The 25572-nt window shown below is 44.7% G+C and overlaps 1 protein-coding gene across 1 annotated transcript; it reads left to right on the top strand.

Moving 5' to 3' along the window:
* The first annotated feature begins 212 nt into the window (after positions 1 to 212).
* Positions 213 to 2092, top strand: LOC133966440 (dickkopf-related protein 1-like). The gene is made up of 4 exons (XM_062401369.1): positions 213 to 551; positions 687 to 828; positions 1032 to 1166; positions 1297 to 2092. Exons 1-4 carry the CDS (start codon positions 336 to 338, stop codon positions 1560 to 1562), a joined length of 759 nt encoding a protein of 252 aa, XP_062257353.1. The 5' UTR covers positions 213 to 335; the 3' UTR covers positions 1563 to 2092.
* Positions 2093 to 25572: the final 23480 nt, after the last annotated feature.

The following is a 25572-nucleotide window of genomic DNA, read 5'->3' on the forward strand; positions in this document are numbered from 1 at the left end:
ATCAAGAATGTGATTTTATTCTAAGCAGGTTGAGCAAATCTTCACTTGTTCTCATCAGTAAGCGTCACGATAGGTGCTGGGCTCTCAGACACAGCAACAAATTCCACGCTCCGCCTCTGTTGTGCACAGCGAGGGGCAGGAAGACAAACAGGTCCACATGTATAAAGAGATCATCCCAGTGCTGAGAGACAGGAGACCTCCAAGCATCGTGTTCGCAGCGCTTTGGAAAACTTTGGGATTCAGGACTCAGGTTCGCTCTGGACTTTGTCACTCGGTCTTTTTTCCTTTTAGGGATTTTTGTTTCTCGAGTGTTTGCAGCTTTTAAGAGGGGAACCATGTCTTCACCGTCTGGGCACCGCTTCTTGGCTGTGTATCTCACGCTGTTTGGATACCTTGGGGACGTTTACGCGGGGGCAGTCCTGATGAACTCCAACGCCATCAAGAACTTACCCGGAGCTTCGGCGGGCAAGAGCGTCAACACTGTCAGCCCGAGTCCGCGCACCTCACCCTCCGGAGGCATGGCACACAAGTTGCCCGTGGACACCTTGCAGGTAATGAACTTTCCCGTGCGTAAATGTCAACTAATCTGTGCGCCACGGCAAATGCTGCGTACTTTCACGTTCTAGACGCAGGCACAATATCTACACAATTAAATGACACGCTTATCTGATCTTATGTTATTGCAGCCGGGTGTTTGCACTGACGATGAAGACTGCGGAGGTGATGAATACTGCAATGACGCCCGAGGCGCCTGTCTGCCCTGCCGTAAGAGCCGGAAGCGTTGCGCCCGGGACTCCATGTGTTGTGCAGGAACCCGCTGCAGCAATGGTGAGCAGAGGCATCCCATCTGAAATAGAAACTAAGAACTAGATGTTGATATCAATATCTCAGGATAGTTTTCTTGTTGCAATACTACTTTGAATGTATTCAATTTCCATGTGATAATAATAGCATAAGTGGAGGGCTAAATATTCACTGTGTAGATATATATATATATAGACTAAATATTTTTTTTCTTTTGCTCTTTTAAGGTGTGTGCCAGGCAAATGATATAGATAGTACAGATGCATCCATCATCACTGAAGTGCACAAACAAAACAACACCATTGAGCATCCAGTCAAGAAGCCTCCCACCACCCACGTCCATCAGCCTCATTCTGTGAAAGGTGAGTGTCCTTCTAGGAATCCTCTGTTTTTATTACATTCAAGAAACAACACAAGAGGTTTTCAGTGAAGTCTGTTTCATGTGGCATGTTTTCTAAAGTGTTGTTTTCTCTCTTCTCTCCCTGACTCCAGGCCAGGAGGGGGACAATTGTCTGAGATCCGCAGACTGCTCCGAGGGTCTGTGCTGTGCCAGACACTTCTGGTCTCGCATCTGCAAGCCCGTGCTGACGGAGGGCCAGGTGTGCACGCGCCACCGCAGGAAAGGCACCCACGGCCTGGAGCTGTTCCAGCGCTGCGACTGTGGCGACGGCTTGTTGTGCCGACAGGAGAAAGGGGAGAGGGACCACAGTGTCAGCAGGACTGCAGCACGGAACCTACACATCTGTCAGAGACGCTGACACAAACATGTGGACACACACTCTTTCTCTCACACAGACGCACACACACTCCTAGAAAACCTTGGGTCAAACCCTCTTCAGCCTTGCATACATCAGAGATGCTGACATACACATTAACTCTATCTAACACACACAAACGCACACACACAGTGACATCCAACACCTAAGACATTCTTTCCTGCTAAAGTTGCTAACTCAAGTCCAGCACCCGGAAGGATAGACATGAATCCTGGAAAAGTGATACACCCAGAGGGACGCAACAGTGCAAGATGGACTGATCCTATTCCCCATCAACAGACGAGGAGTCGGAAGTTAGGAAGTGACATTTCAGAAGTCTTTGGAGTATCGATTCGTATCGTTGGTGATGGCAGAGCTGTTTTTTGTTTCTCTTTTTATGGAACTTCGAACCTCAGTTATTGCAGTAAATTACTGTATTGTAAATATTATCCTGAAGGTGGCACTTAATTGAGCTATTGGAATCTGTCAACACCAGTATTATAAAGACATGGTGCTGCATGCTGCATTGTAAATGTGTTATATATATTGTTTTATAAGAAAATGTTATATATAGAAAATTTGAATATATTTGTTTTTATTAAACATCATGTGATAACCATACTCCTCCTTTCCTCCCCTCATTTTTGGCAGCAGTGTTTTACTGCTCAACAAAAGAAATGTCTACTGGGAAAATTGTTTTAGCAAACTTGCAACTGTTGAGACCGCTTAGCCCAAATATTCAGTTTAGATTATTTGAACCATCACTCAGTGGTGTTTAAAAGCTCAAATCCTTGGTCGAGGCTGAGTTGAGGGTTTAAATATTTGGCTCCGATACACTTCTCAAAGTCATTACACTCATTTGTTGAAATATGTGAAGACACACAGTCACAGAAAACACACTGACAACAAACCTACTACTTTAATGGGTGATTAGTGGAGCCTCAACAGGCCACATCCTGCTAGGGAAGCAGAGGATGGTCCTTAGGGGCGATGTCATCCGACGAACATTCAAGCGGGACAGGATACTGCCATATCAAATGATAACTGTAAGGAGGTAATAACAAAGTGTGTGTGTCCTGGTGAGTGTTTGCTACCTAACCCTTTGGTGTTGCTGGATAGTTTCTAATTATAACTTCCCTGCCCTCATGTGCAGAAGAGCAGATAGCTAGCTATCTGAGCTAAAGCCTCTAATTACTTCATCTTACTCAAGCTACACTGGAGTTCATGAAATGAGGTGCACCACGGGACGTCTTGTGATGCAACTACCGGGATAAAAAAGAGGATCTCGGTTCTCGATGTTTCCAGTTGCACAGCACACCCCCATTTCCTGACTGATGTGCAAGGGATGCGCTCGATAATGTGTTGTCCATGAATCCACCCAAATACACATTGGTGTCTGTAATTAGACCTGTTTAGATTAGATGATGGCGAGGAAATGACTGTACTTTCTGCTCCATGCTCGTGTCAGATCAAAAGGAGAATATCTCTTGATATTTGGCCCTGCCAGGTAACCTCTTTATCTGTTTACATCCAGAAACATTAGTTTGAAGTGTGTCTGCGGAAGACAAGGTGAGGTTGACTCCAACTGTCATCAAGGATTAGTGATGAAAAGAAACATGGTACATTTCTTCAAGTGTATTTAGGATTAAGTCCGAGGTACTTGTACGTCACATGATAATTTTCATTTTACACTAAAAAGGTATTTATTTTGAAAGCTGCTGACAGTAACTTTGTAAAGATGTTTCAAAGCCACTTGTATCAGCACGTAAAACTACTGAACGTGATAAATAATTGTGAAAATCAGCTGTTTTCATGTAAATGCTTTAGAAAAAACAAAGCAACATCATAGTATATGAAGATGAAACACTGGCCAGGGCTGCAATTGTTAGTGATACATATAATATCTATATATATATTTACCGTAATTTTTCTAATTGTACTTAAACAAGTTGACTTCATTACCCTAACTCCGTGTATTGATATCTATGTGCATGAAAAAGTCAGTGCTGATTGAATTTAATAGGACTGTTGGGCTTTGGCAGAGGTTTGCGCTCCCCTGAGTGCTGCGCTAGATTTGAATGCAGGACCTTTTCCCGTGATAAAGTGTTTTTAAATGTGCTGTCAATACTTTCACTGAAGCAAATAATCTGAATAGTTGTTTCACCACTGTTCAGGAGAGCTGCATTGACAGGGAGGCAGACACACAGAGACACACTCTATTTAAACAATTTAGTGTCCATTCCTCAGAGTAATTAAGAGTAATGGGAGCATTGTCAGCATTACAATGCAGCATGGAGGCCGAGCCAAGTCATGTTTGTGGGGGTCCTGGAATCTGTGTGTGTGAGTTTGTGTGTGTGTCTCTGCGCCTGTCATCATTACCCCAACCACAGGCTCACAGGCCACAGGCATGTGCCCTAACTCAAGGAAAGCCAGGGTGTGTGTGTTTGTGTGTGTGTATGTGTCGCACACGCAGCTACGGTGCATTCAGTCGACTCCAGAGAAACGACAGCAAAAACCAAAAACAACACGATGGCGATAACAGACACACATACTCTTGTCCCCACATGCCACCTAACAGCCATTACACATTTCAGCATGTCCACACATGTCCACACACACTCATACACCCTTCCATGGATACATTTTGGGGTGTGAGAGGTTTTGGAGTAACACCACACTCGCCCACGCAATGGCATCCTGACCAACAACATTTGGTTTGGGCCATACCACAAGAATAAAACAGCATTTACCCAGACGCACGTTGTACACTTTCAAAAATTGGGAGCTGCAGCAAAAGCTTGTCTCAGCGTTGTGCACGTCACGACTCGTGAGACTGCAGAATAACACTGTTTATATTCAATGCATTTTATGAGAATTTGAAATGCATATCGCAAGCATAACCAAGACTCAACTTTTAATTAATCATGTGAAGGGTATTATGATGACACACTAAGGAGTAAGTCTGACCACATATTTGACCTACTTCTGGAATGAGCCTTCAGATCAAAACCAAGCCCTTGTATAATCAAAATTTCACTGGGAGGTGCTAACTTCAGGGCGCTGGCACTGATCACTAGCCTAACAATGCTCACCATTCATCTTTGTTGGGATGTCAATCGGCCTGATTGAGTAATAACTGGAAGGCTCCCTGTCGTTGGGAAATAATAATTATACCAAGGAGAACTCATTGAGCACAAAGCGCTGAGTGTGTGAACACAGGTGGAGAACAGGTTTGCCCCAAAGATTTAACTTCCCGCTGATGTAAACACAACAGGGGGAACAAGGGTTTTCTTAGACAGAGAGGCGATGACGTATTGTACTTTGATTTAGTTTCAAGTTACGTTCAAGCCTAATCACCAGTGACAATTGTTCTTACTCACCTGCTGCGTGTGTGTATACTGTGTTTGCCTTCTCTTTGCCTCTCTGTCTCTGCAGTTTGCACAGATTGGAACATAATTTAAGGGCAAATGTTTGTTTTACAAAGATTTGAAAATCAACATCACAAATGTTTCTGAGCTTGAGTCAGGATGTCTTTATAAAGGCTGGATACAAGTGGAAACATTAAGTGGGGCTCACACACACACACTCACACAGATAGGTATTTTCTGAGAAAGAACACTTAATGATGTATTTGCTCAACACTTCTCTGAAGTGTCTCCAGCTATATCGTGTATGATTGGTGAGCACCCGGTTTTTCCAGGGTCTTTATAGATGAACAATGGCACCAATAGTGACGCTTATTCATGGGATGCTGCACCCACTTATAGCAAGTGTTCAACAATGTCTAAATACAGTCAACACATTTTATTTTGTAAAGAGAAACCCAAGGTTCTTAATGGTGCATTTATGAGTTAGCTAAATAGATAAAAAAACACCATAATATATTTTTGTTATATACAGTGCAACAACCATTTGGCTCAGGACAATGCCAGGAAACAAGGGGGAATTTCTTGCCTTACCCTGTCCAAGGTTAAAAAACCAACCCACTACCACCACCACCTCCAAAGCTCACTTATGAACAAATCATATGTTGTTTGTTTTATCTGTAAATTTAGAAAATGACTGGCTGTGGCTTTATGGAGGAGTTATGGAATGGACTCTTTTGTCTGGCTCTTGACCTTCAGTTCTCTGTTGGCAACTTCATGGTGAGGACATCATAATAGATTAAACAAACAAGATATACTGTACCTTGTAAATTAATGAGCATTACAGAAGGTTTGTTTACTGAAAGAGTGAGACTAACTTTCTGATTCCAATTTAATTACTAGGCAACCCAACTTCCGACTGTAGCCACATCTGCCTTGCATAGAGAAGCAGGATTTGGAGGATAAACATCTTTGCTTTTGTCCGGGCTTCCACTTTTCTTTGAAAATGTCTGCATCATTCCTGTTAAACATTTCCATTTAATGTGTGTGCGGGTCTTTCCATGTGGCGACCATGAGGCCCATCTCGTCTCTAACTTATACCCCAGAGAAAGTGCTGTGTCACTGGGTTCGCTCACCAGGGGAGGCCCATGGATTACTGGTTTGATCCATCCCGGTGTTCCCTCCATCTGCAGCTGACACCTCCTCTGTGGTTTCAGGTCCCTCTCTGATGATGTCATGCCTTGTTCGTGTCCCTGTTTACCACATGAAAGAGGCTCAGCTGCTCTGGCGTCAGCTGTGAAGGCCCACAGTTGGTGAGCGCGTTGGGCTGAAACAGAAACAAGTGGTGGAATCATGTTGAGTAAGCCGCCTGTTACGGTACCACTGAGTGACAGAGATACCTGCCCACAATAGCCATTGTTTTGCCATGCTCTGCTGCGTCCTGGACTTGTGTACGTGTTTATTTACCCTCTTCTCCTGTTTTTATTTTTCCGAGAGGCTGTTGGTGGCAAGACTTAAGGACCATGTAAGCACTTCACTTCATCCTCCACCACCTGCGTCCTTCAGGTGGATTCCCACACTCTCTTCCAGATCCACCATGTGGAACATATTCCACGGCTTACACAACTGTGGCAAATTCAGTGCAAACAAACAAGCTGCCCATAGTTTTTTTATAGAAATTATAACGCAATATGTGATGTCTGCCCACGCTGCCAGAGCAGGGAGTCAACAGATGCATCATGGGTGGGGGTACAGAGTTACAGCTGGGAATAAAAATGTCTACTCTTCATTATGGTTGGTCCAGAGGCTTGCTGCTGGCGGCCTGCATGGGTCTGGGGCTAGGACAAGGGCCAGGGCCAGAGCTGGCTTGGCTCCTGGCTGCTATGTAAAGTCTGCCTCAGCCGCAACCACATTGCGCAAAGCTGCTTCACACATATAATTTACTCACGAAGTTTTCGAAGAAGTCAAAATATAAATGGCAGAGTGAGAGAGTCGTTTGGAAAACTAACACGGAATGCGTTGCTATTCAGTTAGAAAATGAAGTTATATCCACTTATATAACGTCGAGAGACGGCAGGCTCATGAAGTCACAGTCAATTAGCACAGCTGATTGAATAGAGGCGACCGAAGAAACTTTATACTGAAAAATAACTTTCAGCACAGAGAAGAGACAGTTTGACCAATGATTGACAAACTCCGATGTGAGTGTGTGTTGTCAGCAGGGGTTTGTGCCTCAAGCGGTACGCTCACAACAGACAGGGCTGCCTTTTTGGAGGGGCAGGAAATGTTTCCCAGCCCTTGTGTCTTTTCATAAAACATACTCAATAGGAGATGAGTCTATCTGTCTGAGACATGGACAAATATTTCTTTGCCTAAGCAGCAACATCAAAGCCCAGAATGATGTGTAATGGCCCACATTTACACGACAGGGAGGCATCCCATCAGACAATGGCACAGTAATGGCTCCAGCGGTTAAACCATTGTCCCATTAACAGTCATCAGGTCTTAATCAGAGCTTTTTTTCCTGCCACTTGCCACCTTCTTTCAAGCCCCCCCTATCCCTCCCTCCCTCGGCCCGTCTCTTCTCCTTCATCACCAAACTCTTTAATGTCAGTGCTTGTTTTCCCTCCTTTCAAAAACACCGTATTTAACCCCACCAAAGAAAATGGCCAATGCACAATCTCATTTGTGTAGGGACTTTACAAAGGTGGAGTCTTTGGTAGGAGAATGAAAGGGAGGAGGCCGGACCTTTGATCTCCCCGTGGGGCAAATGGATTGGATTGTCTTGCCCCCGCCGGAGGGGCTAAGCTGGGGACAGTGTGAGTCGCAGGGGGTCATATCAAAGATAGTTATCTTTAGAGGGTCCTCTCAGTGGCACATTAGTACACTATCTAAATGTTGATTTGTTCACACCAACATCATAGGCGCTCTAAATGAGCTGACAGATGGAAAACACCCAGTGAATGTAAATGTGAGTGAACTGGTCAAGTTCACTTCTCCCTGCAGACGTGTGCACAGCTCTTCTCCTCCTCACGGCTAACGTTTACCATTCGGCCTGTAAACACCAAGAGGACAAGTTAAAAAGGCTCAATGTTAATTCCAGCCAGCGAGATGTCTACAAAGTACGGCCCCACGCAAATCTGCTCTATTCCCTTATATATTGCCTGGTTCTTCCACTGTCTAGACCAGACATTAATGGCACAGCACGCTGTGCATGTTGTGGGTGAGGAAATGATTGGGAACATCCTATAGCCGCAGCAAGTGGCCGTGTGGAGGTTACAGACTGCGTTTGTGTGTTCTTTCTTTGTGGGTGTGAAACCTAATATTACTGTCACTCTCCAGCCCCCACTGTCAGCCCGAGACAAAGAATTAAGCTTATCATGTGTGACATCTTTTCCCCATAATTTGATGAACTGTGAACATCCAAAGGATACATACACATCCCTGCTGGTACAAACCTCTAACTACACATATATCTGTTGGAGGTCCACTGGCCTCATGTTTGACAAAAGAATAGGTGGGCAATGTGGGATTGAAGGAAAATAAAAGGTTCCTGGAAAAATTCAATACAGAAGCTTCTTCACAGCTAAGATTTGATCACAATGACTTCAGCTCTCGACCTTCAGTTTTGATGACTTTCTTCAAACATTATATTTCCATATTTATTATCTCAGAGGCTGCCACACTTGTTAGAGTAGATTCTCAGCAATAAGCCAGAACAGAGGGAACATTGGTCTCCTTGCATGGTGTCACAGTTTGACATTCTCCGTGTGCATGGCCCAAAATAAGCATCTCTATTTTTAGGGACTTTAAGACCAGTATAGCACCCGTCATTCCATATCACTAGAAACAGCTCCAAAGATTAACAAATTCTCCTGGCTCTCAAATATAATTCTATATAGTACCATGAAATCAAAGCCAAGCATAAAACCTCCTTCCATCCTTGGTGTTATTTTTGAAACCTCGACTGAAACTTTGAGTGACACGTTGATTGAAAAGGCCCACTACTTTGGTTATCTTGCGCATCCAATGTCCGACGCAGCACATTCCCGAGGGGCTTGCAATGTGCTCAGAAGCCTCAGTCTAACCCCCTGTCACTGAAATGTACATTTCAGCCCTTCTCTATACTGGTCATTAGCCATGCTAGCTGTCTTTTCGGCTCCATTCCTCCATCTTTGGCTGCTGGTAAATATTTGCTAGATGGAGATTACGTTCCAAATTGGTACTCCAGTGTCTCCTTTGTGTAATAGTTGCTGTGAAGGCATCTATTGTCTCATTTAAACTAACCACAAAGTGTATTTTGGTGATGTCGGCAAAGGCTGGCTTCTCTACAACCCCAATTAGCATTCCTTCCAGATAAAACAATGATCACTTGAATACGACTGAGCTAAGCTTGCAGGAAGTGATCTAAAGAGCTGATAGGAACCCCTGATTACCAAGTCCTCCATGCATAATGTTTTAATTCAACATCACCCCCCATCAACTCATTTTGTCCCATCACTAATCTTGTCTTAAGTTGTCTTCAAACTACCGCTTTACCCCGTGGCTACAGGCCCTTATCATTTATTGATTATGTCTCTGAGATTAAAGGACCTGCTTTGATTTCCACAAGAATGTTCCCCGCTCTCTGTGTCCATGTGGAAGCGTTTGTCGGACAGATGGGTGATTTCCCCCTCCAGAAAAGGTCCCACTGGTCAGAGGGGGATTCACAGGGACTCGGTAAGTGATGGTGCTGTTGATATCCAATTGCTGCTCGCTTTGAAGTTCAACGACCAGGTGATCCCTGCTCGAAATTTGCATCAATGCGAGGGAGCGAGGGCCATGGAAAATGTGCAGGACCAAAAAAGTTGCGTCAACAGTACAGTGACGCTGGGAATCTCAACATTAATTACGCGAGTCAGATTTACAGCAAGTCATCGTAATTCCTCCAGACGATTCAGCGCTGTCAAATAGCTGCATAATGCTCACCCCAAAGCCCCTCAAGCCTCCCAGACTTAATTCCATGTGCCGAGAAGCTGCCTGAATGTTGGTTACACACAAATGACGGACATTTTGTCTTGGGGTAATTACTAATATGCCACTGTTGTTGCCCATGCTGCCTGTATCTGGGTTTTGGTTTAAATGTTGGGTTTACTCTCCCTGGGCTATGTGGTTTGCAGCAGCTTAATCACAAAGCCACAAGCATCTCAACCATTTTGATAGGAGCCAAATTGGGACGGCTTCATATGTTGCACAGTCTTTTCGCCCGTCCTACATACATGGCAGCCGCGTTCTGCAGAGTCAGCGGGGCAGCGAAATTGAAATAGTACATGTTGACAAATTGAAAATGTGCAAATAAAAATGAAAATAAACTTGAGGCAGTTATGGACTGTAACATTTTATGGATTGTAAATCTAATGAGAAAGAGCTGAGGTTGAGTTGTAAGGGAATGGAAAGAAAATTCAGCTCAGTGATTTTTAATCCTGTCAGAGTGAAAATCTATTAAAAACGGGAGGGGCTCAACAATGTGAAATTGATATTGGTGCCATTTTAACAAAGTTATGGAATAGGGCCTGTGTTTTCTCGCACGGACAAATTGAGTCAGTGACAACAGCTGGAGCATCTGGAGACATTTGGAAAGTAAGATGAGTAAGAAGCCAAACTGTGGCTTGAAGATTAAAGAGAATGAACCGTAGAAAGATCTTTAATAGACAAGAAAACAAACCACGAAAAGCTTCTTTGAGATAACAGAGATCAGTCTGCGAACAAGCACCAGCTGCATTACACTTATCAGCCCGAGATAGAGTCCTCAGCATCCGAGTGAGCGGATCTCATGATGTTTCCGAGCACACAGGTGTTTACTGTCCTCTCCAAACAACCTTGTTTACAAAAACAAGAGGGTTGAAAAAGGACTGCAAAGAAACTTACAGGCAGCGAGGTAATTAACGCCTTAGTACCACGCCGAGTGCCTCAGCTCACTACTAATGGTTTTGGGGCTGAGAACCAAGCCTGCTTTTTATTGAGCGTTCTGCTTGCGAGGCGTTCAAGTGTTGCCACAAGGGAGATTTTGAAACACTGGCCGGCTGCAGACACAGAGGTTTTTTGTTGTTGTTGTTGCGCCGTGCATGTAATTTCCAATCAAACCTGCTACTGTTGACTCCCACGGTGCAATCACATAAACATACTTTTTTTGGGGACTTTGCACTTTGGATGTTGTGCAGGAGCCGTGAGACTTTCAGCAGGATGCCAAAGTTTGGGCCCTCGAGCTGCTGCAGCTTTTTCCACTGAGGAAAAAAAAAGCTGATTCATTTATATAAAGACTATAATTAGTGGGTAATTTATGATAAGGCTTTGTTTTCGTTTTAATCTAATACATTTTAGGATGCAGGTTGTCGGGATGTTGTTGGGAATTCAGTGCAATTTGTCTAGTTTTCCTTGTGTTTCGGGTTTCTTCAGCTGTGGCGGTGCGCACAGACGCAGCCGCTCAGTCCTCTCCAAAAGAACCTCCAAGCTCAAAAACTGTTTTTAATCACTGAGCCATCATTGAGCTTTCTTCAACTCAACATTTGAATGTGCAAAACTTTTTTGCCTCTGCTACTGTACAATACTTTATCACCATGCACTATTTGACAAGCATTATAAATATATAATGTTGTCATTGTTATGTATTTTTTATATTAGCAAATTCCGTGTACAATGTTCTTTCTATTCTGTCATTACACCACGAACGTTTCTCAGTTCAGCTCCTCGTTTCCCCGCTCAGGCGTTGTGTGTTACTGTTCCTCTCATCTCTGCCTCTCCTTTTCATCCCCCTCTCCTCCCCTCTGATCTGTCACACACACGCACTGCGAGGAAGCTAACCTCTGCTCCTCCGAGATCTGTGAGTACATTGTGAGGAATGTGTGTCCTTCCTGACATTACAACGCTCTTTATCAACTAACAAGAGGAGTAGGAGGGGAGAGGAAGAGAGGAGGATGTTGAGACGTTAGGAGCGTTTTGGGAGAAAGGGGGCGTGGGGGGGGAGAGAGAGAGAGAGAGAGAGAGATTGAGGGGGAAAAAGAGAGAGAGCTCTTTGTGGCCGCTTATCTGACAGGATATGAAGCAACTCAACGACTGTGGCATTTGGCAAAATAGCTTCCTTCAATGGGCATTCACTACAAGAGGCATCATGAGGCTGCATATGTCTGACAGAGAGAGAGAGAGAGAGAGAGAGAGAGAGAGAGGGAGGGAAATTCAGGAAGAGAAAAGACAGCCCGAGGGTGTTTTCGAGGTTCCGTATTCGGTTAATTGCCCAACGATAAGATGCAGCAATTCGCCGGTAGTTGTGATGATTATCAATGGCAGCAATTTAGCAGATGTTGGTGCACTGGAGCTTTTAAGCACCTCAGCCTTTCCAGTGCCGACTAAAGGACAATTCTGCCAAATTTATGAATTCTGGAGCTGGGCGCGTGGAACCAAATTGAACTCTCTTTCAGTTTGTCACGCACACACGCACGGATGCACGAGCGCACGAGCGCACAGCCTCTGAGTATTATTTTTGTTAATGGGATCTAAGGGGACATCGTTTTCCTGATGTGGTGTAATTGAAGCTGCTGTATTAAAGGGTTGTGTTCCTCTCCTGCTGCTGAGACACAAAGTAATGCAAACCCCATCCCAGTTATTAACCCAGGAAGTCCCCACGGTGCACTGCACTCTAATGAGAGAGGCCGGCGTGTATTATATTTTTCTTTTTTTTCATTTAGATGTTGCCCTCTTGACCCCCGGGAAACTTACCCAACACTCAGCGGTGCACCTCCGCTCCTGTGAGAAACTTTACCGCGTCCACATGCTCGCAAACGATCCCTGTTTTCTTTCCAATCACATGGATAAAAACAGGATAACAAAACTCCACTGCAAATCCTCTACTTATTTTTCACACATTTCTCTTTTTCAGCTTGATCCTGCTTCATTTCCACGGTTAAAACAGGAAATATCTGAAAGGGAAAGGAGCTAGAAGAGAGACTTTAATGCGGGTTTCAACCTCCCTGAGCCGCCTGTCACCTGATCAGGAGCCTTACCTTTTGAACTTCATGAGAAAGATACACAACAGATTTGCTGTGTTTGGGATTCGCTGTGTCGTCTGAAAGAAACTTGTTTAAACCTCCTCATTATGTGGTTAAAACATGATTTGTAACAGGGCCGTCCCCATTCTGACATTTACTCACACTTTAATATCAAGATGTTTACACATTTCTTTGCCTGTTTTCTCCGCTGCAGGAACTCACTTGTTCTAACTAATTATAATCTGTAGTTTGTCTTTTTAATCGGCTCTGAGCACACATTTTCCATCCATAAAGAATCAAATTCGTTCGCCAACATTTGCAGATAATCATCGGCCCCCTTCCACACCCCGCTCTCAAAACAATAGGCCTTCTTCTCGCAAAACAACAGCTCCTTGTCTTTAAACAAATTAACAATAATGCGTCGTAATGGGGTTGAAATTACAACCCCGTGTTGCCTGAGGACGGTTTCTGACAGGGGACACTTCTTGTTTTTCTCAGTCTCACCAGACATCTGGAGCTTTCCGACTTTTTCTGATTGGCCGTCTGGCTCTCTCGCCGTTTTTTTCACCTGACTGGCTGCTTCTCGCCGTGCACCTCCGGCTGAATGTCACCAGTGTTGTGTATCCAAAAGGAGAGATTAACTCACGCCACCGCACGCAAAACACTTCTGATTTTCTCACACGGCGCAAAAAGCCGATTGCGCTTGTGTTTGTGTCCCGTTGCTTTGATGTAGCCGAGCCCTGACGGACGCGTAATATCGTTCACAGTCAAAAAATCCGGGGTGGTCTTTTCCTGTTGTTACCAGCTCACCCAGCTTTTGTGTTCCACTGACTCCAAAAATACCACGTTTTTCTCAGGCTGTTGAACATGCACTGAATGCTGTAATTGCAAGCAGATTCAAAGAGATGGATATTTGAATCATGCTGCGTAGAATATGGCTCCATCTGGATTTGATAAGGCCATATATGAATGCCATCTGATGCTGATTTTACACTTTACACTTCAAACAATTACAGAAATTCCAGGGCACCTACTATACTTTGAGTGAGAGGCACTAATCATGGAGTAGACATATGATTAGAAAATATGCAGTTTCATGTTGCGAATGCTTCAACTCGCGGAGGAAAAAAAAAGGAAAACATAACATGTTTGCGAAGAATAGAAAAATCTGCTAATGAGATGAGCTACTTTATAAGTGAGAACTGCTTCATTTGCTTTATCACAGGGACGGTGAGTCATTCTCAGAGGGAGGGGGGAGGGGGGGGGGTGGATTGTGCATTTCCTGTATTTCTTACCAAAACAGCTTTTACCCAATGTTTGGCGGCAACAAAAAATATTTGCCGAAAGATGTACTGAGATCTTTCGCTCAATAACATTTGCACACCGATTTCTCTGATCACAGTGTCAAAACAGGTTTCAGAGGAAGCATGAATCTATAATTATATGGACGGTATAATTAAGAATCAAGCACCTATACAATTCATGGTATAATTATGAACCTCTGCAGCCATAAGCCACTAATGGGAACTGGGAGTGAGGAGTTATTCAACAAGCAGACAGCTAATTACTGTGTAGGCCTCGTTAATTGGTTATGCCCCCTGTTTAGCACAGGAGCGTGATCAGGTTGGCAGATTTATGGAGCAGTGGCACACGTACACAACACGGATGTTTCCGAGAAGCATCTTCTTCTTCTTTCTTTTTTATTTTTTCTCTCTTTCTCCGTCTTGCTGAAACTGTGTTTTCCTGAATGCACGACAGAAGTGTGACTGTGAGAGAGAGGGATCCACCACGGAGCTCAGAGGATTTGGCTCGCGTCACCGTGACGACACAGACAGTCGGGACGTTTAGGTTTTTTATTTTTTTAACGGCAAATGGGAATGACAGAATCTGCCACTGTGTGCGAGACTTTTCACACATGATAAGATGAAAAAAAGCAGCCGTGCAGAAACAGCCAAACGATTAGCCTTGTGGTAGTAAAATAAGGAGAGTGAGAGGGGGGGTCTGCAAGGCACCGAGATCACCAAAGCGGGTTGGTTTTGTATGGAAACAACTGTGGCTGCATGTTTGGTTCTCATGGAAGCCACATGACAGGGAGGTCATGAGAGAGACAGCAGGCCCGGCGCTGTGTGCGATCTCACCACACTCAGCTCCCCACCGCACTTTTGATGTTTCCCCTCTCGACTTTTATCATTGCTCCTCGGGAGACCCCTACTCTCGCTGCCAGGGAAGCAGACAAGCACACACACAAGCACACACACGCACACACACACACACACACACCTTGGCCACTGCCAGCCATTTTCAACAAGCAGAGAAATCATTTATCTGACATTCTTTCTGTACCATAAGCCACCGAATGAAACCTTCGAGATCTTGCGCTTCCATTGATCTGTGCTCTCTGATCAAATGTACACTTCCTGGGCCGGGTCCTGGTCAGCATGGAAGAAAGGAAATGGGGGGGGGGGGAGGTGAAGTATAGAGGAGAGGGGTGCTTATGTGAGGCTGAAATGTGAGCCGGAGCCTGTGTCGCATTAGTCTTAACGGGCTGTGTGGCAGACGCACTGGCACCACAGAGCACAGAAGACGGGTGGAGGAGGACCGAGAGGAAGACGACGGAGGCAAATCACTGGACACCCTGATGCAGGGGGAGTATGTGGAGCTCAGGCAACACGGAGGAATGTCCTCAGCCCCACTGGAAAGTTTTCAGGCCCCCTCCCCAAAAAAAGAGACAACACAGAGAGATGGTTGAATAATACTTATCCTTCGATCTAAGTCACCTTTGTAACCACAGTACACACATCATCACACATCCCTTGTCAGCCTGTCATCCCACCGGGTCACGGTCGTGCTGGCGCTCCCTCTCTCTGTGTGTCATGTTGTCTCTGTCCTGCTCTGTAATTTCCTTTTTTTTCTCTCTCCTCTTTCCCGGAAAGAATGTGTCTCCTGTCGCTCCACCAGTCAGTGTCGGGGGGCTAAACAGCCCATTTCACTGTCTGACTCAGTTACGGAGTCCCTGAGGTACCTGAAGGATTCCAAGAATTCCGGCTCCTGCACCCACAACCGTGACGCCACCTGAGGGAATGCCACAGAGCTCATACCAGACACTTCCTGCACACACGCAGGATTCTTCCTCAAGCAGTGACACGAATGCCAGATTCACCACCAGATGATGTAAGATCAGGGTGCAAAACAAAGGAACGGCAAATGAGGCATGTGTCTGAGTGGAATATCGAGCAAAACACTGTTGCCGTGCTGTGAATGGACAGAAGACTGATGATGACAGAGAGGTTGAAGGAGCAAGAGGGGCACAGAGAGCAACAGTGGAAAGCAGAGACAGAGCCAGAGCCTGAAGTGTGGAGGGGGTAATGACTAGGTCTGCTCAGGACAGAGGAGGCGACAGAGGGGGAAGCGTCTCCGATCGTCTCCTCGTGGCTCCTCTTTGGCGTCTGTGATCCTCGGACCCTTCACGCAATCTCCCTTATTACAAGGCTTCCCCTCTCCACACGGGCACCACTACAAAATGGAGCAATTACATTTAATTAGGCTGCAGAGGGTAGCGAGCCTGCCCCATCCCAAAACCTCAGAGAAGAGCAGACTTCAGGTAACACAACGGTCGGGAAGAACTTCAAAGAGATGCAAAATTACAGCGCCATTAGTGGAGCCACCACAGAACTGCTGTGAAGCCAGGGAATCATTTGACCCAGAGAGGTGGATTCAAAGGAGTTAAAACTGAAAAGAAGACACAGTGGAGACAAAAACATCCCAGCAGCCAAAGATTAAGGGGCAGACTGAGCACTTCTCTAAACATTGTTTGTGTTGTATGGGAGACTTGAGAAATTAAGGCGTCTTTACAATGCCTATTAGTTATCCCATACCCCTGCAGCCTCGCGGCGAGGACGCTCTTTCCGGGCCATGTCCAACAGATTGTGGTTTTTACCATTAAATAAGACATTTGGGTTTCAAAACAAATACACCAGGATTAAGTGTCCCAATGAACCACTCATGCTGCCCTAGAAAGACGATATGCCAGGCGATCCCACTTTATCTGCCTGCTTGTCGTAGCACAGGATTCTGGCTCGCAGAGGGCACGATGGCCCTAACATTTTTATTGATGCTGACTCACTGGGCGTCCCACCAGACTGGAAAATTCAGAGACTAACGCAGTTAGATCAGCTTCTGCGACAGAGGGACGCTTGTCTCGAGAGGCACAACATCCACACAGGTGAGCAAACAAACAAATATGACTAAATCTACATTTTTCACATTTTGTTTTTCTTTTTTTTGTGATGTAATTAAGGATTTGAGTCAAGTGGTTCAGTCAGGGCTTATTGCAATGACACATAAATAGAGGGGCAATCAGTACAGCACCTCAACCAAGTACACTTATGGAAAAACATTCAGTTTATTTATTTATTTGCACACACTCATAGAAATAAGTCCCCTTCATGTGTTTTTTTCCATCAACACCCACGAATAATCCCTGAAACATTGATCGACTTTTCCATTTATGTGAGACTCTGTTTCTCAGGAAAGTTTTCAATATACCTTCCAGGGTGTATCCCACCTCTCGTCTGATGTCAGCTGGGATCGGCTCCAGTTCCCCCTGCGACACTGTTGATTTGCTCTGTATGTGACACGTGACATCTACTGCACTTCTATCCATCCTCGGAGATGAATCCCTCTCTTTTCCTGATGTTTTCGCAACAATAACTGGATCCGTCGCTTGTCAGAATTCTCGGCTAAATATAATTTTTTAAGGTTCTTTCTTCGCCCATGTCCCGTCCTTCCACCAAATTCTGTGGAAATCTGCTCAGTAGATTTTGTGTGATCCTGCTGGTAATCTAACCAACCAAAACATCACTGCCCTGTGCACAGGTGATTAAAGGAAACCCGTGTATAGATGGGGTGAAGGAGCATAAATAATGTAAGTGCCTCCACAGGGATCAAAAAGACTTAATTAGATATGTAATCCTGAAAACAACAGAATTTTTTTCTTACTTTCTCATCTTGTCACATCTCTTCCATCATCAGGAAATCAAGAATAACACCTCATAAGAACCAATCACATCTCTCACTACCCTTTCATTGCATCTCAATGACCTCCATGGCCCTGATATGGAGTTTTTGAGGATATATGAAGAATAGAGTCCATATGCTTCTGGGATCTGTGCTGGAGCATCTCGTGGAGGCCCAGTGCTCAGGACACTTAACGCCGGTGTCAACCATCTTAATACTAACGCAGGGGCACTTAAGAGTAAATTTCTCTTTCAATTTTTGTGGCCGCTCCTCTTCTCAAATCCTCCACCACCGAAAACCTTCTTTACCGGGTGTTAATGTGTCTTTTGTAGTTAACTGCGACTCCATAAAGACAGGGCCGGGTCTTTTTTTTTCTTCTTCTCTCTCCCCCCCACCACAAATTAGTCTCATGCTGTGTCATGGTTTACTGTCTACGTTATAGTTATCACAACCAGATCTGTGTTCGCCATAGACTACGACTGCTGGAAAATTTAGGAGACAGCCAGTCGTACTGTTGAAATAATGACGACACATGAGAGCGGCCGGTGACGACAACGCTCAGCTGCATCCACACACCGGAGCTAATATTGTTGTTTTTATTCATGCGGTCTACTCCAATCAGTGATGAGATCCAGTGCAAGAGCAACAGAAGTAAATGGACAATTCAGCTTCAACTGAAAGAAGAAACATGACTAATGGAAAAACAGTGAGGTATGCAACAAGCACAGTGGAACATTCAGTCTTGAGCCGCTTTTAGACTTCCAGTGAAATTACCTGGAGGGGCTGCATGTGAGAACGCAAACAATCGAAGACAGGATACAAATATCTCAGGATTAAAAAGAGGTGTCACACGAGTAGAAGACACGGACAAAGATGTAAACATCGAAAGATGAGAATCAAGAGTTTTGGTGTTAAGGGCCGACACCACTGTTGATCTGCTGTACATAAAAAAACATGATATCCCCAGTGGAATTGATACTTTATTCTCTTGCCTCTTGCATGAAACGCATCTGACCCGGACAATCTCTTGCTGCATTCTTCATCCTTGAAAGGTCTGGAAACAGCTCCAATTAGACGGCAGACGTGGAAGAGCCCCTGCACAACAAACTAATAAACATGACAAGACCGACAAAATATTCTGAAAAGGAAAAACACTGGCTGCCCTAAAAGTGCAGCAGGTTCTCATCACGACAGGTAAACAGAGCTATTCAGATTAGGATGTGACCCATAACTCAACCCATATCCCACACGAAAACACATAAGGTCAATTCTCCAGCAGGACTCTACATCTAAAGCATCGGAGGTGTCTTGCGTCCGGGGCTAGGCGTTCTGTGGCCGGACAACAACATGATAAGACCAGAAGTATCATCAGCCGCTATCTGAACGAGGCCTGCCTCCACTTTAGACAGCATGGGTCTATTTAAAGGAGGACATGAACTTTATGTGCTGTTTCTGACGATATTTAGCAGCCGGTAGATACGCTGACTGATATAAATCTCCAGATAAGAGAAAGAGACATAAATAGATGAGAGCCTGGCGAAGTGGGACAAAGACGTGAGCAAGTATCTTGTCTCTGAACGGTTCAATATGAGGATATGAGGCATGTGGTGCCCAGCTGTGCCTATCCCGAATGAAGTCAAGTTCCTCCTGATAAAATACTGTACACAGCTGCAATAAAGAGGCTCCCGGAGTTCTTCTGTGAGGTCACACCCATATATTATATTGTATAAAATGACAAGAGGAAACATATATCGTAGATCATCAAGTTCAATGTAGGTAAAGCTAAAGTTTTGGCTCAAATTTGGAAATATTGATATTCACTTCTGTGAGGGTGCTGAGTCAAACATCCAAACAACGTGTGGCATGTTCCCCGTTCGTGAATGTAAGCAGACATCTAACCGCCTGCACAGTTGAGAGAGCGAGCGCTCACCCATCTATGCAAGCATGTCATTGGTCACATGTGCTTGGCATTAACAAAGACACAAACAAGGTAGGGGTGTACCACAACCCTATGATTAGGCTGATTTATGAAGATGTCAGAGCGCTCCCCACAAAAATATGATCCACTTTCCCTCAAAATCTTAAACGGACGAGGATTGAATCTGCCGGCATACCTTGGTGACATCCAATTTTCAAATTATGGAGGCCAGCATTTGAAAGAGACTCACATTCAGAGAGATTTGAAATTATAAACAATGCCCCAATAAGGCCACAGAGCTTGGAAAACTTTGGTAAACCTCTTCACTTCTTAAGGGCCTAAACAATGACATCCTGCTTTGACAGAGGGGCCCGACTGCAGCTCTCCATCACATCACCAATCGATGAAATCTAGACAGACACAGAATAAACTGCGGGCAGTGTTTCCACAAGGCCCTACTGTATCATAAATCACCACGGAGACCACCGTGTTACCAAACCACACCAGGCTTAGATTTAGACTACTTTTAATGGGAATCACTTATGCTCAAACCCCTGTAAATGATTAAGAGCTGAGGTCATGAGTGACATTTTACATGTCGACAGGCTCCATTACGCTGAAATGCTTTCTCTGGAGTTTCAGATGCTGCCTCTCCGCATCGCTCTCCCTGATATTTTGTGAAATTACATTTTTCGCTAATAGATCCAGAGTGTGTCTCGGAGCTGTCCAACACGTTAGGCACTTTAATTCCCAGAAAACCACATTTATACCACGCTGAGAGATGTGCAATTTGGCTTTGTGTCACTGTACATCATTGCAGGATCATATCCAATCCTTCCTTTTAGCACCTCCACTATTCCTGCCCGCAGACATTGAGCGGTACAAACTCTTGCCCTGATTGGCCGAATTTAGTAGCCAGGGAACCCTGGACCGTGCAGGTTGCATAACTCTCCCTCTCAAGAGGTCTCTCTCCCTCTATTTCTTCTTCTTCCTTGTCCTCCTTTCAGTAAACACCTCTACTTTGACAGGAGTGGCAATTTTCATCTCACTGATTGAAGAGTAAAGCTGCTGCTGGTCCGCCACACAGACTCCTGCCCTGCCTTGCTCCCTCTCTCACTTTGTACTATCAGTCATTTAAAAGAACCTCCCCCATAATCTTAATCCTTCATGTCTCACGGCCCCTTGAGATGTAAGTCTGAGCCCTCAGCGTCTCCTCTGGCCCGTTTTCATTCGCTCTTGGGTTACTAAGCGGCACAATTTCAACTTATAAACTCCTCCAGTCGCAAAGCTGTTTTTCCATAACTATGACTTTGTGCACAAATCCCTGCATGCGAGCTAATAAGAGTATTTAGGCTGGTGGACAACAAACAAAACATCCACGACTCAACCTTTAATGGGCCGTCTGCTCGCAAAAACACAAAGAACCACTTCATTTCTCCTCTCTTAATCTGCCAGTAGCCTGTCCCTTTAATAGCGCTGCTTAATTGTAATGACTGTGTCTGTCTTGGGATGAATGAGGCTCTCGGTCGGGAGGGAGGCGACAGGCCCAGACCACAGCAGCGAGGCCGGGCAGTGGCGACGACTTACAGCTCATCAGTATAGGAGACGCAGGGCACCTCATCAAAGGCTAAATCAACTAAACTGTCCCCCCGCAGATTAGAGCCGCGAGTGGCCGAAGCCTCCAAGCGATGACTCGGGATAATCTTAACCTCACCACAGCCTTAACTAATATGAAGAGAAAACACAAAACCAACCACCCCAGTGTCTAGACGGAGCCTTAATCTACTCTGATGACTTATTCTAAGAAGTTGCAGATGAGAATACTGACATCACTGGTTCTAGTTTAGGGAGGAGATTACACACAGAGGCACATAAAGCTGCTCAAATGTACACAAATGCTTTAAAAAAAACAACAACTGTGTGATGAACATATCCAAGAAATAAACAGAAAAATAATATGAAATTGTTGCACACAGATGTGTCTGGAACTGGACCCTGAAGCTCTGCGATACTGATTCGTTTCTGAGGTAATCTTGAAATTGAAAATGAATAAGAGAAAAGTGGTTAATGTCTCTGTTCCATTGTTTTCATTTGATCCAGTTAGTTTTGGTTTCACGTTGTTATTTAGGATGTGCACTAAATCTTTTGTATGACTCACACATGTTCTGTCATCATCACTCACATGGGCTCTGTCCACTTAAACTTGATTCATTACATGTCATGTCATGTCATGTGGCTGACACTTTTGTCCAAAGCGACTTACAATTAGTACACTCAACATTCACAAATGGCCATCTAGGGGTTCAGTATCTTGCCAAGGACATTTCGGCATGCAGATGGGAGAGAGTGGGGTTAGAACCGGCAACCTTCTTGTTGAAGAACCACCACTCTAACCACTAGGCCACACCGCCCCCATTTGTAGACGAGCATGGGACTGACCTCGGCATATCGACAATTGGTCAAGTTTGTATTCACTAACGTTTTTTGGATAAATCCGTTTAATTAGACAAAATTAATAAACCAGTTAATTTCATTCATTCTGTTGCTTCTGGTATTATCATCATGGTATTACTTCCAATAAAATGAGCATCCTCATCATTCAAACAGTATATCCCTATACTATATAACACTAGAAGAAATCATTTGAGCCAATTTCACTTACTTTGCTTTTTCTATTGTTTACTGTTGTCTCAACTTCCTGCAATTGGTCCGAAAGTCCAAAGTATCAAAACAATTTCAGATCCATGGTTCAGTTTGAAATGGACCAAGACCAGCCCTCCCAGTCTGTTGGTCTGAGGCACCTTTCATCTATTGGTTCGGACAAAACTGACCAATTCTATCTAACCTCTAGCATACCTCTAGTTTTATTTACACTTTTGTAGCTCGAAGAAAAAAAAAACACTTGTTGAAGTTCAAAGTTCTTAACTAATTGTTCTTGATTCTTGCCGGTGAATATTAAATAAAAAGATTTTGCTGAAAAAGGTCAAATGAACAAATTATTAGCCAATCTGTGTTAATGACTTTTTCCTCACCGAGACGCAATGTGTTTGAGTGAAAGCTGTTAAAAAGTGCAGATGTAAATGAATTAACATCAAACTCAGCCTGGTCAGAATGATGAGATTACTACAGTATTACTTCTCTAACTACAGTTATAACCTTTCGGCCTGCGAGCCAAAGGGCATGTATATTAAATCCAGTGGTTGGAAGAGGGAGAGAATAAACACTGTGTTTGTTTAGATGGACAGGAGAGCAGCTTCAAAATAATAATTAGTTCAGAGGATAACTCCAGACTGCGGCGTTCATTACAGCATGTGATGATAACACTACGTGTGATGAGAGGAGGAAAACAACATGTCTCCTTTGCATTTCCCCCACTGCTTCAGTTGATGTTCCTGCATGATGAAAGCATCCCATAATCCCGCTGGAATGACAGTGGACAAAACATGGATAAGAGCAGGGAGGAAATTGCAGTACAAACAGCCTGATGAGTGCCAGAGACACGGCCCAATGAGTCTGGTCTGATCTGTGTTTGCACAGGACCGAAGCATGCAGATTGAAGCTCAAAGCCTTTTTGTGCGTGTGTGTGTGCTTGTGTGTGTGTGTGTGTGTGTGTGTGTGTGTGTGTCTGTCTGTGTGTGTGTGTGTGTGTGCGCATTGAGCAACAAGTTGAGGTTGGGCTAGCAACAGCGAACGAGACCAACAGGTGATTCAGGAGAAGACTCTTCTGCAGAGCTGGATTCCCATGGGATTTGTGGGCAACATTTTTCCCCTCTGCCTGTTTCCTCTCCCAGATCCCAGAGGTGTGACAAGAATTACTTTAAATAAGATCCATTGTGGATTATTGACAGGCAGAATTTAACTCACAATAAACATCTGTATTTTTCACAGGAGTTGAGCAAGGCACAAGGATTTGGATTTTAATCTTTTCTTCCTCTCAGAAAGCGTCTAATTGCGTCGGCTGGCAAGCCCACACAAAATGGTATGCAGTTATGAATGGTGTGTTTACGCAGGTCGTTTTTATGTGAAGTGTATATTTGCTTTCATATTGCATATAATTTTGCCCAATAACACTCACATCTGCTATTACCTTACCACAGACTTACTTCAGGCAAAAACAGGGAGGATTAAACCTTTATGATCTAGTCTGGATGGCATTGAAATGTAAAACAACAAAAATGTCTACAGTGTTTTTCTGTTGTAGAAGTTAAATTGTATTTTAGGAATAAAGCGCACATGTCCAACACGTCATATCAAAGTGCTCCTTTCTGAATTCTACATATAACCAGGCAGCCAGCGGCCATGCAGACATCACAGGCAGAGATATTAAAAAGACATTCACAACAAATCAGCGTTAGAGCAGTGCTAATAGGTGAATGGTATCTATTCCCATGTTCGCATTGTCCCTCCACGCACAGCCATGGCTAAATCAGTGCAGGCGCCACAGCTGCAGAAGCAGGTAGTAATAAGGCCCTGGATGGTGGCCCATAGATGTGTTAGCTGATGTGTTACTCAGAGGGCCCCTATGAAAAGACCCCAGGCGCCTATCCCAGTGCCTGTCTCCACAGCGCTAAGCGACCATTAGGCTGGATTTAAAGGGCAAGACATTTAGGCTGCTGTCATCTTGTGTCAGTCCACCACAGGGACCGCGCCGTGGTTAAACAGCCTCGTAAATAAACACCACACACATACGGGCAGGGAGCTGGGCTGTGGTGCTGCTGCTGCTGGTGGCGAGGGAATCGACCGCAGGTTTGGGCCGAGGCTCCTTTCAACGCCCCTCTCCCCCCATCCCCGCCAGCAGCTCCATGATTGCCAGACCTAACCTTCAACCTCATAAGTCATCGACTAGACTGACGGCTCCCCACACCGTCCCCGTCTTGCTCGCGCTCCTCCATCTTTCTTTCTCTTCCTCCCCCTGTCTCACACTGTCCCCCTGGCTCGGCTCAGACGCAGCACCACCACCACCTCGGCGGTGGCGACAGCAGTGATGGAAAAACTGAGGGCTTCTCTCTGAGCAGCCCTGGGGTCCCTCAACCCCTCCCCTCCTCTGCTCCTCGCCCTCTGTCTCTCCCCTGTCTGTCTTCTTCTGCAGTGGGGACCACACAGATGTTCCAAACCACATCCAAGCAGTCTGGCTGTGATGAGCACATTTGCACACAGAGTGTAAGCTAACAATCTGCCAACAGCTAAAACGTGTCTGACTATGGCCTAGCACTAATCTTTGTCTAAGACAACGGCCACTGGAACTAAAACTGGAGCTGCTTACGTAACGCTGGTAGACTTACTGGGAGACACACACACACACATACACACACATACACACATAATGGCAAATTATCACATGGAACATGGGATGAGCTGTTGCTTTGGAAACAGAGTGAACAACCTAATAGCTCTGGGCTGCCTGTTGAAGACTCTCAACCGTCATCACTAATGTTTTGATCATTAAAACAAATAAGAGCAAGTCAATCACTCAAGAAATGGAGATAGCGAGCGAGAAAAGCCGCGGATCAAGAATGCATTACTGTCAGGAACAGCTTAAATGGTGCGATTCAGTCCGACTGTAGGGAATAAAGAGGAATATAATCAGAGTTACCGAATGCCACGTCCTCTTTGAGTAATCAGCCATCTTTACCAGCCTCACAGACATCAATGCAAGTATGTCTCAGCCCCTGTCATTTAAAACAGCTACTGTT

The sequence above is a fragment of the Platichthys flesus genome, chromosome 12 (assembly GCF_949316205.1).
Source record: "Platichthys flesus chromosome 12, fPlaFle2.1, whole genome shotgun sequence".
NCBI classification, from domain to species: Eukaryota; Metazoa; Chordata; class Actinopteri; order Pleuronectiformes; family Pleuronectidae; genus Platichthys; species Platichthys flesus.